The sequence below is a fragment of the Oryx dammah genome, unplaced genomic scaffold (assembly GCF_014754425.2).
Source record: "Oryx dammah isolate SB20612 unplaced genomic scaffold, SCBI_Odam_1.1 HiC_scaffold_4, whole genome shotgun sequence".
Taxonomy (NCBI): Eukaryota; Metazoa; Chordata; class Mammalia; order Artiodactyla; family Bovidae; genus Oryx; species Oryx dammah.
This window is the reverse complement of record NW_024070188.1, coordinates 27,534,747-27,549,271: the sequence shown is the minus strand read 5'-3', so window position 1 is coordinate 27,549,271 and position 14,525 is coordinate 27,534,747. Positions and strand designations below refer to the sequence as shown.

At 40.9% G+C, this 14,525-nt stretch overlaps 2 protein-coding genes across 4 annotated transcripts in view; one reads left to right on the top strand and one right to left on the bottom strand.

Moving 5' to 3' along the window:
• Nucleotides 1–10,005, bottom strand: part of WASF1 (WASP family member 1) — a 66,652-nt gene extending 56,647 nt beyond the window's left edge. For 2 of the 3 annotated variants that reach the window (XM_040238509.1, XM_040238510.1), the window contains exon 1: nucleotides 9,758–10,005. The gene's annotated coding sequence lies outside the window, so the exon portion shown is untranslated. The remainder of the gene's footprint in view (nucleotides 1–9,757) is intronic. The other variant, XM_040238511.1, reaches the window with a different exon arrangement.
• A 523-nt stretch (nucleotides 10,006–10,528) lies between these two features.
• The window catches only part of CDC40 (cell division cycle 40), a 49,805-nt gene continuing 45,808 nt past the window's right edge, over nucleotides 10,529–14,525 (top strand). The window contains exon 1 of the mRNA XM_040238508.1: nucleotides 10,529–10,967. Within this exon, the coding sequence (XP_040094442.1) occupies nucleotides 10,695–10,967 (273 nt within the window). The 5' untranslated portion in view covers nucleotides 10,529–10,694. The remainder of the gene's footprint in view (nucleotides 10,968–14,525) is intronic.

Below are 14,525 nucleotides of genomic sequence, written 5' to 3'. Positions count from 1 at the left end.
CATGCATTTTAAAAAAATAATCAAAATAGGTGAATTTTTGTGTAGCCATTTTAATATTGAATATGGAAGAACAAAGAAAGCTTCTCAGCATATTATGCTTTATTATTTCAGTCAGTTCAGTTCAGTCGCTCAGTTGTGTCCGACTGCGACCCCATGGACTGCAGCATGCCAGGCCTCCCTTGTCCATCGCCAACTCCCGGAGTTTACTCAAACTCATGTCCATTGAGTCGGTGATGCCATCTATCTCATCCTCTGTCATCCCCTTCTCCTTCTGCCTTCAATCTTTCCCAGCATCAGGCTCTTTTCAAATGAGTCAGTTCTTCGCAACAGGTGGCTAAAGTACTGGAGCTTCAGCATCAGTCCTTCCAATGAAAATTCAGGACTGATTTCCCTTAGGATTATTATTTCAAGAAAGGTAAAATGAAACTTAAATGGAAAAATTATTTTCACAGTGCATGGGGAAGGTGCTGCGACTGATCAAATGTGTCAAAAGTGATCTATGAAGTTGGTGCTGAGGATCTCTCCCTGGACGATGCTCCACGGTCAGGTAGACCAGCTGAAGTTAACGATCAAACCAAGACATTAACTGAAAACAGTCAACGTTATACCATGAAGGAGAAAGCAGACATACTCAAAATATCTGGATCAAGCACTAAAAATCATTTGCATCAGCTTGGTTATGTTATTATTTGTTTTGATGTTTGGGTTCCACATAAGTGAAAAAAAACACTGACAGTAGTTCTACATTTCTACTTAAATGTAAAAAAAAAAAAATTTGATTTTAAAAACAAATTGTGATGGATGATGAAAAGTGAACACTGGACAATAATGTGTGATGGGAGAGATTGTGCAGCAAGAAAAACAAACCATGACCAACCACACCAAAGGCTAGTCTTCATCCAAAGAAGGTGATGTTGTGTTGTGTATATGGTGGGATTGGAAAGGAGTCCTCTACTATGAGCTCTTTCTGAAAACCAAATTAATTCCAACAAGTACTGCTCCTAGTCAGACCAACTGAAAGCAGCAGTTGATGAAAAGCATCCAGAATTATTCAACAGAAAATACATTATATTCCATTAGGATAATGAAAGACTGCATGTTTCTTTGATGACCAGGCAAAAACTGTTAAGTTCTGATTCATCTGCCATGTTTCCCAGACATCACACCTTCAGATGTCCATTTTGGTCTTTACGAAATTCTCTAAAGAGAAAATATTTCAATTGCCTGGAGGACTGTAAAAGGCAGCTCGAACAGTTCTTTGCTCAAAAAGATTAAAAAGTTTTGGGAAGATGGAATTATGAAGTTGCCTGGAAAATGGCAGAAGGTAATGGAATAAAATGGTGAAAATGTTGTTCAATAAAGTTACTGGTGAAAATGGAAAATGTGTCTTCCATTTTTACTTAAAAAACCAAAGGAACTTTTTGGCCAATCAATATATATCTAACAACAGAGTACCAAAATATGTGAGGTGAAATTTGATAGAACTTCAAGGAGAAATAGATGAATTCACTATTACAGAGACTTGAACACCTCTCTATCAGTAATTGACAGATCCAATAGGCAGAAAATTAACAAGGATAGGGTTGAACTGAGAGGATTCATCAGTCAACGGGATGTAACTGACATTTACATAGTTCTTCACAAAACAACACAGAACACAGATTCTTCTCAAGCTCACACAGACCATTCACCAAAACAGACCATATCCTGGTCTGTAAAACACCCTCTCCCCCAAAGAACAGACATCATACAACACATACACTCAGACCACAATGGAATTACACTGGAAAGTAATACCACAGACAGCTGGAAAATCCCCAAATATTTTAACATCACACTTCTAAATAACATATGGGTCAAAGAAGTCTTAAGATAAATTTTTTAGTATTTTGAAGTAAATGAAAATGAAAATATCACTTGTCAAAATGTGTGGGATCTATCACAAGCAAAGTTTAAAGGGAAATTTATAGCACTGAATGTACATATTAGGAAAGAAGATCTAAAATCAATAACCTCAGCTTCCACCCTAGGAAACTAGAAAAAGCAGTATAAGCCTAAATTAATCAGAAGAATTAAAAAAAAAAAGAGCAGAAATCAATGAAATTGAGAAAGGAAAATCAACGGAGAAAAACCAATGAAACCAAAAGAGGGTTCTTTGAAAATGTCAACAAAATTGATAAATTTCTAGCCATGTATTATGATATATCACACACAGCTTCTGTTTTGGTTTTTAAAATAAATGTGTGCTAGTCTTCAACTAAAATATAAAATGCTTCTCCCATTCCTCCCATTTTGCTTAACCTTTCTACAATTCTCCAGCTTTATCTGGAGATAAAGCACATATATGTTATAAAAATTTATCGAAACAAAAAAAAACCCCGGATACAACATATGTCTTATCAAGGAATGGAAAACAAAAAAGCTTACTTTTGTAGCATAACAGGAAAACATAACAGACTTCATATTTTTCAGTAGAAGAATCAAATAAGTTAATCCACTCCCTGACACACAAGGCTTTTCCTTTTTTTTTTTTTTTAATGAGTTAATCGTTACAGAAAGATTAACTTATTAGAGTAGACCTGAGGAACTCAAGAGAAAATAATGTCAGGAAGCTGTCCCATTGACAAACAAACAAAACAAAGCACTGCTGCCATCACCATCCAACCAACGTCATCACACTCAACATCCGCATTCTTAGAGTCCCTTTAGAACCATGAATCTAAGGAGTGGTGGCTTGACAGCATAGGGTAATAGGAAAAAATGGGACTTTGAAATTTCTGTTCAAGTTCCACCTCTACCACTTTTACTAGCATGGTGACCTTGTACAAATTACTAAATCTATGAGAGGATTCAACTGGTTGATTGCCAGGTACCAAAAATATCATTCCAACCAGCTTATGTAAAAAGCACAACTTATTACAGAGATATTACGGCGCCTTTTGTAACCCAATCTCAGGACCATGGACAAAGACACTTGAACACAGCCCGGACTCTGTATTTGCTTTTTACCCTTTCTTCAAGATGCCCCTACTTATATACTTCACTTGGCAAGAAACAAAGCCAGTAAGTTTCTCAGTTCTGTGTCTTACAGCTTCAGCCACTGGAGAGAAAACAAATTATTCCATTCTCTGGACACTTGGGACCCAGGAAAACCTGAATACCCAGCTCAATGCAGTGTCTGGAACTAAACCAATAAAGTACAAAAATGGGCAGAATTGTGACTGATCTCTTTGACCCCCTCTAAGCCACAGTGATCTTTTTAAAAGTCAGATCTGATTCAGTGATTACCCTTATTAAAATCCTTTATGGCCTTCCCCAATACACTGACAATAAAAATCCATAACTTTCATTGAAGCAAAACTTTTGTAACCTTGCATGATCAGGCTTCTGTTTACCTCCACAACTACCCTGCTCAGCTTTAACAACTCTGGCCTTTTTTGGTTCCTTGAACCTACCAAGCTCTTTCCCATCTCAAAATCATTTACCATGTATTCTTTACATTCTCTTCCTTTTTCACATAGCTAATGTCCACCAATCTTCCCTCAAAGTTGTCCCTGATTTTCAAGGTAAACTAGGTTACCTGTTTTTGTCCCTTATAGCACTCATCACAGTCCAATAATAAACGTGCATATTTTTACTTTCTGACTCTTACCATACTATTAACTCCAAAAGAATCAAGACCTCTATATTACTCTTTATTCTCTGTATCTAGCACCTAGTTGGCCCCCAACAATTATGTGTTAAATGAATAACTGGTTTAGCATGAGATAGTCACCACTAAATTGTCAAAATTTAGTGGTGATTTTGACAATCACCAATACCTCATCCACTACTACCTACTACCCTCAGAATTCAGGGTAGAAGGTAGTAGTAGGCAAGCAGAATCACTATTATCAAGCTACTAAAATGGCTGCTTCAGTAGTAACTTACTGGGGAAAGGGAAGAGAGTGGTTTCTAGAGAACCTGTGCTTCTACTGAGCAGAATAAACTTGTTTAATTCAGTTAATCCTCTTCCTCCATAAAATCTTCATAAGACTGTGATATCAAATAAGTAAGATAATAAATATAACTATCTATACAGTAGCTTGCACATAGAGCAAGCAAGCAATGGTACTTCTTTTCCTCTCAGGAGACCATATTACCTGTTACTCTTAAATATTATTAACCTCCAAATAAGAACTTAATTAAAACCTACAAAATACTCCAGTGTATATGAAAAACAGAGCTGTTTCATGACCCCTTTTCTCACAGCATCTTGATCTTACCACCTCCCTAAGAGAATTAGTTACCTGCTCTTCTGTTGCAATTATATCAGCTCAAATATCCATTTAGCTTAAAGAACAAGTACTACAAACACAGAAATGAAGCAGAGCAGAACCAAAACAACAACAAAACTGTCTTGTCCTCAGGGAAGATGACTTTCTCACTCTGCCTCCAACCACACATCACACATGCATATATGCGTGCGTGCTAAGTCTCATCCAACTCTTTGTGACCCTATGGACTGTAGTCTCCAGGCTCTTCTGTCCATGGGATTCTCCAAGCAAGAATACTGGAGTGGACTGCCAAGCCCTCCTCCGGGGATCTTCCTAACCTAGGGACCAAATCCCCGTCTCTTAGGTTTCCTGAACTGACAGGCAGGTTCTTTACCACTAGAGCCACCTGGGAAGCCCCATACCCACACTCTTGTCCTGCCCAAAGTTTTACAGCACCCAAGGTAAGGGTGCCACATTTAGCAAATAAAAATACAGAGTTGTTGTTGTTTAACCACCAAGTCATGTCTAACCCTTTGTAACCCCATGGACTGTAGCCCAACCAGCTCCTCTGTCCATGGAATTTTCCAGACAAGAATATTGGACTGGGTTGCTATTTCCTTCTCCAGGGGATCTTTCTGATCCAAAGACTGAACCCACGTCTCCCCACACATTATCTGTCAACTCTATTCTCAAGCCGTATGACATCTCTTTACCTTCATATACCCACTCCACAACCTTTGTTACAATATTTTGCCTTCTAAAAAAATTCCTCTGGAAACACACTGGATATGATTTTTCTCCAAAGTATAATTAAAGTATACCTTGACCTCACTTATAGGCTGTCAGTAAAAAACTCTAAAGAGGAAAGCAAGGAAAATCATCTTAATTCTGTTTCTTGGTGGTGCTGGGAGTTTTAAAAAAAATGAAAACAAACACAAACAAAACAGCAAGTGTTAACAACTTCTTTAAAAATCTAAAAAGTCTTGCTTCCAAGAATAGGTATGTGAGAAAAAGATTAACAGTATAATCTTTTCAGAAGTAGATCCAGAAAGAATAAATTTTCTGACAGGAAGTATATATAAGCAGTGACATTAGAAAGGGAAAATGAACTCTCAGAACAAAGGGTTACACTTAGCTTCGAAACACCTTTGAATTTTATTTATAACCAAAAGAGATCATCTACCTCAACCTTCTCAATTTATAAATGAGAAAACCAAAGACCTTAAGAGGTAAAATTTCTTATTCAACATTACAAAGACGATTCTAGCTCCTTCCAGTTTCTCATACTCTAACTTCTTGCCCCAGATGATATAAGGCTGAGGAAGATCTTCTTCATGTCCAGTGAGCATCAGAGGCCAAGTTCCTAACAATACTGTCACATCTAACACAAGAAAAATATATTCCTAGCATTTCAAGGTAGATACTGATTTTCCCACAGAAAGACTGTTGTACACAGTATCATAAGGACTTTGAATATTAACACAACTTTACAATTCTCTAATATTATTAGTCTACTCCTATCAGTCAAGTTTATTATGGGTTAAATTTGGTGAGTTGTCTGAGAATCTAACCACAAAGCATACTGTTTCAGAGAAAGTTAAGTTCCAAGTTCTAAACCATTTTACAAGTTAAAAATATAATAAACTGTATTGGAAATTAAGAACTACCAATACACAAAGATTCAAAATTATAAACTAAGTATGACGGACTAAAAACACAAGATTCTTCAAGTGAAGTGAAGTCACTCAGTCGTGTCCAACTCTTTGTGACCCCATGGACTATAGCCTACCAGGCTCCTCGGTCCATGGGATTTTTCAGGCAAGAATACTGGAGTGGGTTGCCATTTCCTTCTCCAGGGGATCTTCCCGACTCAGGGATTGAACCCGGGTCACGGAACATTGCATGCAGATGCTTTACCCTCTAAGCCACCAGGGAAGCAAAAGCTCCACACTAAAGGTCACTTAAATTAGGTATTTGGGCACATTTACCACAGGATACAATCTATATACATCTTTTTATTAATATTTTACTGGAAAAGTGAAGTATGTAAAAAAGAATCATACACAATTCTATACTCATATAATTTAGGAATTAAAAAAAAAACCCTTCAGTGTACATTTTCATGAAGTGACCTGTAAGAGGTAAGAAGAAATTATCATCTCATAAATGAAAGGTTGGCAATGTATACATTATGCAATCTCTAATGCTGGTTCAAAAAATGTGTGGGTAAAGGAATTATACCTGAATAGGTAAGTGAAGTTCAAAGAACTTCCCAATACATTTTTCTTTCTTTTCTCTTGAGATAAAGCCGTATAGTTTCTGAATTGAAAATTTGATATATCTTTAAAAATTTTTCTACATGGTACACTAAATCAATGGGTATTCTTCATTCTCTCATTTTATTAGTACCACAAAAATTAAATCTATACTATTTGCTAAAGACTATGCTAGCAATTTCAGTTGTTGTTTAGTCACTCAGTCATGTTCAAATCAACTCTTTGTGATCCCATGGACTGCAGGCCCCCAGGCTCCTCTGTCCATGGGATTTCCCAGGCAAGAATACTGCAGTGGATTGCCATTTTCTTCTCCAAGGGATCTTCCTGACCCAGGGATCCAGCCCGCATCTCTTGAGTTGGCAGGTAGATTCTTTACCATAGCAATTTCAGATTTATGATAATAAGCATCAGGTCAGTTCCTATTCTCAAGGAGCTTAGAGAAATCTTAACTGTATTTATGAAGTAATAATGGCAGTTGAATTTCAGTTGGTCATATAAGGAAACATTAAAAATGTCATCAAATTAATTCTTAAAAAGGAAACTATACAGTAGTAACCTTAAAAACATTTGAATAGTCTTATTATTTATATGAAAATTTACCACAAAGTAATTAAAAGTACTGTTTTGGTAAAAGTAGTAATATATTTTAATAGCAGTTTTTGCTGTGAAAATTAATTGAATCAACCCTCCAAAAAGGAAATCAAAAGCTACTAGATACTGTAATAATGAAAATCAAGTACTTGGCAATACCTTATTCTGACAATAAAGGAATATGTGTAATTAAATATAGTATTATATTGATACACTCTCTGAACATATATATGGTTATTTACAAACCTGAATAAAGTAGCTCCATATCATACCTTACAAATGATCAATGTATTTTCAACGTATTACAAAGTCAATGTATTACATTATACTACAAACATCAATGTATTACAAATTCAAAATGTATTCTGAATTGTGTCTTCTGCAAGGTTTTCAATGAAAAAGTTCTAAATGTTTTCCAGAGATTTTCTTTTTCACAAACTTTATTCAATACTTATTACCAAATCATGTAACTTTTCATCAATAATAACTAAACCTGTACTGAAAACTACATACATGTATTAACTATTATTACTTTTTAAATTTGCAATCATTAAAAATATGATGAATGAGAAACATTCAATTTAGAGCCATGTTTCCAAAGCAAAATTCAATGTAAATCAGCCATTCTAACATGCCACAGAAAATCCTAATGACATTTTTCACTGTATTTTACACTGAAATATTTTCACCATTCACCAGCTAAAATATGTGAATAACTATTTTAAAATATTTAAAAGCATCATGAAAACATATTTACTTAATTTATGCATACCAGTTGGTGGCATAAATGGACTTTTTCCATTTACATATACGGAAATCAAGGCAAGGTGTCCATTTTATAAACTGCATGGTCATTTCCTAACAAGCAACTGATTCTACATCATCAAGTTATACTCGGGCCACTTCCAAGTGCCATAAAACAATTACCGTACCTTAAAACAACTGCCTCTGCAATGCCTATGTGCAAATTCGTTTTACCAAGAGGGTTAAGCCAACAATCTAAACCAAGAAAAGCTGGAAAGGGAGGTTACAAAAAAGAAAAATAAAACACATTTTTGGTAGCGAATCATTTATTTTTAAATAATGAGATGTAAACAGTTTTTAGCATAATAATCAAATAACCAACAGTTGTTTCTTCCGTTTCTAAAAAATATTTCATCTTTCAGGTAGATCATGCAAAATTGTAGCCCACCCATCCGTGCAGACAGAAGTTAAAAAAAATGAGAAGAAATCCTCTGACAAGTAATTAAATACATGACATTGCAAACAAGAGAATAAAAAGTAAAATTAGATAAATTTAGGAAATGTATCGTTATTTCAGTTAAAACCCCATCTTAAATATTAAATGCTTCCTTTCATTCAACCGAAGCCTAGGATTAGCAATCAAATATTCCATTACTGAAAAATAAAGAAATACAAAACTTTCCTTATTCAAAACTTGAGAAATTTGGTATCAAATATTGGACAGTAAAAAAAAACATTTTCCCTAACAGAAACTTAGAGCATAAGGGAAAGAAAAACAGTTCCTGAGAATTCGAAAGACTGAAACTGTGTCCGTAACTATGGTAGAGTGCTATCAACAATTAGGAAAACGAAAGTTATCTCCTATACAAATTAAAGAACATCAGACGGCTTGCATAACCAATAAACCAATTACATCAATTCCTGGACAGAAACAAGACTTAGCTAACACGTGGATGTAACATCAAAAAATATTAAAATATAAACCTAGGCACACATTGCATAGAAAACGACAGAATCAGACTGAATCGTGTTCAAGTATCTAGTCTAGTTGGGGATTCTTTAATAAATCGGCTATGATAGGTTGTGAATGCTCAGGTCAGATGTGCTTTCTTTTTGCCATTATTCCAGTTCACCATCCGCAAGTGCAAGAGAAGGCGTCAGAGTACCGAAGCTAGGGGGCATGCTATAGCAAGGGGAAAAGAAAAATGGGAAAAGGTGCAATGGATGCTGCAGAGTTGAATAATTATCCGGGTGGCACAATGGGCGAGTCCCGCCGACGTCGGAGCTGGGGGAGCAGCTCCCTAACTCTGCCCAAGGCCCCCCTCTCCCCCGAGCAGGCGTCGAAGACGACAGCCCGCTTCGCCTCCTCTTCCAGCGAAGAAAGGGATCACCGCACTCGCTTTACCGTTATGTTGTGTCTTTACACAGACTCGCGGCTCAAACACGCAAACGCACCAGCTGGCTTTACGGAGCCTCGGGCACGTAGCTCGAGCCTGGCTTCTCGGGCACCCGGTGCCGCAGGCTCCCCCGGAGCGAGCAGGCACAGAGGCGGGTCGCGGGGGCAGGGGCGCTCAGGCGGTGGCACCTCAGGTGAGACCCGCAGTCTCCCCGCCTAGAGCAGCCTCGAGGCGGTCCCCGCAACCGAGAGCCAGGCGCGCCCGCCGGCCGCCGGGTCCCTGGGTCCGCAGCTCCGCTGGCGGGTGGGCGGCCGGAGCTCTGGAAACCGCGAATGGGGGTGGGGGCCGTCGCGGGGGAGGCGCGCCCATCCCCACAACCTTCGGCTGGCTAGCGCTCCAAGCGCACCTCTCTCCGTTCTTGGCCAGTGGGGAAGAGTTCCTCTCCCGGTACCCTGACCCCCCGATAAACAATTCCTCAGAGACTCGCGCTCACCGAGAAATCTTGAGGGGCTCTTGCCTTACCCCTTCTTCATGCTTCGGCGGCGGCCGCCGGTCCCCTCAGCTCCCGGGACTCCACCTAGAGCCTCCAGGAGCGTCAGTCTCCCGGGTGGAACCCGCTGTGGGCAGTGGCCGAGGTACCGGGCCACGGGGAACGCCGCCTGCGACGTCCGCCAGTCACCGGACCCACCGTGTGCTCGACGCGCGAGCGAACAACACCGCGAGTCGCCGCCGCCGCCCCCCACCCGCCCCCTCCTCGTTCGCGACGCTCCACAACCGGACGCGGAGACCCGCGCCTGAAGCAGGGGGGAACCGCTGGACTCTCGCCACCTAATCCCCCATCTTTCCCACCAGGAGCTATTCCCCGTCAGTCAACGTCTTCCCACTTAAGATTCTCACTTTCCTCTTCAGCTCTCAGTGCCCAGGTGCAGCTGTGGTGGGAAACTCAGCCCCCACCCACTCACCCAAAAGTGGGGCTGAATATCGCTCTTCCCCCCCCTTTCCTGAGGTTTATATGGTATTGCCCAATCCTCAGTTTGGGGGAGGGGGACGGAGAGAACAGTGCTTGGCCGGGGAATGAGGGAAGATGATAGCCAATTGAATGAACCAACCATTCAGGGGCGGGGTCAAAGAGGGGCCTGCCTGCCCCGCCCCGCCCCTCGCCCCAAACTACAATCCCCATCGTGCTTCTTCCGCTTCCTGCCGCGCTGCACGCCGGGAGTGTAGCACTTGGCGGCCTCAAGGTATTTCGGAACTCGTAGTCTTTAATGTAGTCACATAGGTCCCGAAAGTTGTAAACTATTATAATCGCCTCTGTTTCCCTAGGTAAATATTTCCAAATCCCGAGTTCCATTGTACTTATTCTAAACTAGTTCATCGACTGTGTGGATTGTTTGAAAATATAAATGGTTTCTTAGGAGAGGAACTAAATAATGTCTATTACTGCAGTCTGTCAGGACCTAAAGCTGCTCCTTCTTCCGCCAGGGCCTGGTCTTCACAGATTATCTGTTGCCGTCATGTCGGCTGCGATTGCAGCTCTTGCTGCTTCTTATGGTTCGGGTTCAGGGTCCGAATCGGACTCGGACAGTGAGGGCGGGCGGTGTTCCTTGCCAGCCGCGGATTCCCTCATGCACTTAACTAAATCGTCTTCGGATAAGCCCTCTCTGGCAGTGGCAGTGGACTCCGCTCCGGAGGTGGCAGTTAAGGTAAGCGCTTTGGCACTGGTGCGCGGCGGGAATTGGCGGTTTCCCCTCCAAAATCCGACAGTCACTTGTTAGAACCCGGGTTACCTGTTCCTCGGTCCTGACAGGTGAGTGGCTAACGCTTGGATTCTTCTCCCTCTGTAGGTCTTTCTCGGGAGAGGCTGGGAATTGGAAGTTCAGAACAGTCCTCCACTCCCTGCTCTTGGCTCCCGTAGTCAGGAAGAGGGGGTGAAATTTGAATTTCTGGATTAGGATGTGTCCTGATTAGAGTAGGTGTAACAACATGCTGCTGCTGCTGCTGCTGCTGCTGCTGCTGCTAAGTCGCTTCAGTCCTGTCCGACTCTGTGCGACCGCATAGACGGCAGCCCACCAGGCTCCGCCGTCCCTGAGATTCTCCAGGCAAGAACACTGGAGTAGGTTGCCGTTTCCTTCTCCAATGCGTGAAAGTGAAGTCGCTCAGTCGTGTCCGACTCTTCGCGACTTCATGGACTTCAGCCTACCAGGTTCCTCTGTCCATGGGATTTTCCAGGCAAGAGTACTGGAGTGGGTTGCCATTGCCTTCTCCAGGTGTAACAACATAAACAAACCTAAATCAGAACTTCCCAGACTAGAGTATGTGCCCTCGCTTTAAATGAGCAGCGGCCTGGCTTTGTTTTGTTTTTGAAGTCAGAACTAGAATCTGATCCCGGCTCCACCACTTGTTTGAACTTAGGCAAGTTATACAGCCTCCTCAGTCTCCTCACCTGTACAATGGAGGTATAATTTTTAAAGCACCTACATAGATGAGAGGATTATTGTGACGAAATAAAGCTTGGTATCTAATAAAAGTGCACATATAAGGCAAGGCAGTGAGAAAAGACCTTGAATTTAAGAAATAGTGTGCATGATCCCAACTGAGGAAGGTGATAGAGGAAGAAATTGGGCTATAGAGTTCCTTTAACAAGTGCTTATTGAACACATGTTACTTCCCAGGAACTGTTCTAAGAGCTGAAGACACAGAGGCCAATAAGCCAGACATCTTTGATAACTTGATGCGTTAGTTTTCGTGGAAAAGGCAGCCAGTAAAATGTGAACAAATGAAGTGGTTACAGAGTGGGTAGAGTACTGTGAAGGAAAAAAACAGAACTCCATGAAATAGAGTTCTGTAATAGAGAATAAGGTAGGAGCCTGACTTCTCTAGATTGTTTAGGGAAGTCTTGAAAAAGTGGCTTTGAGGAATAGGAAACAGCCAGCCAAGTGCCAGAGGATCAGACACGACTGAGTGACTTCACTTTCACTTCACATCACTTCACTGAGTGACTTCACTTTCGCTGAGTGACTTCACTTCACTGAGTGACTTCACTTTCACTTTTCACTTTCATGCATTGGAGAAGGAAATGGCAACCCACACCAAATTTCTTGCCTGGAGAATTCCAGGGACGGCGGAGCCTGGTGGGCTGCCGTCTATGTGGTCGCACAGAGTCAGACACGACTGAAGTGACTTAGCAGCAGCAGCAGCCAAGTGCACAATAAGGCGTTTCCCAGCAAAAGGAGGTAGCAAACCTTGAGATGACAGTTAGATGAGTGTCTTTGAAGAACTGAGGAAACGTGTCTGTGTCTGGAGCTGGAGGAGAGCATCTACCAGTTGGTAGTACTGGTCCAGTAGAGCCTATTGGGGATGGATCAGGAGCTCAGGATGTGGTGAGGGGAAGCAGTGTGCAAAAACTCCTTTCTAATTATGATGTTCCCAAGTCAGGTGCTATAACTTAAGTCTCTTACAGGTTTTTAGTGAGCTATTTATGGATTTTACTTTTTAAAGGGACATCAAGTATGAAAGAATACTTAGAATCCTTCTGTTTTTATAACAGAATAAACTCCTCAAACTTACACTCCTCCAGCAGCCTCCTGAGTCTTTATTCTTTTCACAACTCAGCTTTTTGGAGCTCTCCCACTTTATCTCACTTTCTCCTCAACTCAATGCAGCCTGGCCCTAGCCTCTTGGGAAACTCACTCTCTCTGAGTAATGTCACTGGGCTCCCAGCTGTCCAGTTCTGTTGTCTTGAGTATGTGCATCAAGTGACACTATTAAATAGTTCTTCTTGGAAACTTTCTCTCCCTCTGGCTTCAGTGGGTCTATCCTCAGCCTTCTTTTTCCTGTTCTTTTGCCCTCCCTTTCAATATGGATGTTTCCTGAGACTCTTAGTCCGTTTTGCATCTCCCTCATACTCTCCAGGCCTTCAACCTGCAGTACTTCTGATGACTCACAGGTGAATACCGAAATGGTTCGCACAGACTCTGGTATCAAGACTGCCAGAATTCAAATCCTACCTCCATGAGTTACCCGAATTGTGACCTTGGATAAATTATTTAAGTGCTCCGTGTCTAACTTTTTTCTCATCTTTAAAGTAGGTGATAACATTAGTAATTATCTCATAAATCATGTGCCAGGCACACTCTCCTTATCCATTCTAAACTCCTTGCTAGCTTCAGAACTATTAACCTCTCTCCCAGGATGGCTCTCAGTCACCTCCAATCCAATGTGTTAAAATATGAGCATTTTCTTTCCCTCAGGATCTGCTTTACTTGTTTTTCCCATTTGAATTAATGATTCCACAACCTATGCTTTAGAACAGAGGGGTCTTCCTTTTCCTTCTTCCTCAGCCCCTGAAGCTCATTAATCAAATGGTTCTAACATGTCTGTTTCATTAATTTCTTTCAAATCAATTTCTACCTCTATTTTTACTGATGCAGCCTACTTTATATCTTCCTCCCTTCTCTCAAGAGTCATTCTTGACTTTTCTTTCTCTCTGAATTCCTAGTCTTGGGTAATAGGTCCTGGTAATGAATAGGAACCATTACTCAATAGTGCCTGTGTTATTTATCAAATCTCTCTTTCCTTTTCTGCTACCACTGTTCAGATTCTTATAATTTTATAATTTTTCTTCAAGACAATTATAATAACTTTCTAACTGGACTTTCTACTTCCTTCCTTCTTGTCTCCCAGCTCCATACCCTGGGTTTCCCTTCACAGTGCACTCAGAATGAGTTTCTAAATCCTTGCCAAAGACACTCTCTTGCCTGCCCAGTAATTTCTAAGTTCCTTATGTATTAATAACATATGAGGCCTGCCATTCTCCCATGATGACCTCTCCACAAAGTCCTCAAAGCCTATTTTCTTTTATCTCCCTCAAGACTTTGCTCACACTAGCCTCTCTGCCGGGAAATCCCTTGCCTCGTGCCTCCTTCTTTCCCACCCCCCAAAGCTCTGCTGTTGTTCAGGCTCAGCTCATGTTTCCTCCTCTGTCTCCCTCAACCCCCTTCCCACACTTCAGTTGTATCTATAGCATTTGCCACATTGCTGTGATTTGTTAATTTTTTTCTTTCCTCTGGACCAGACCCTAGAGACCTGAGGTTGTTGTGTATATTTGTTTTCATGTTTTCAATGCCTCGTATACAAAATTATGAGAGATAGATAAGGTGAGTAAAGGAATGAAAGAATAAGTGAAAAACAAAGTCTTGTACATACATTGAGATTCAGTGTATACCCAATGGGTGGGAGTGTGGGGACATCTGTAGAACTCA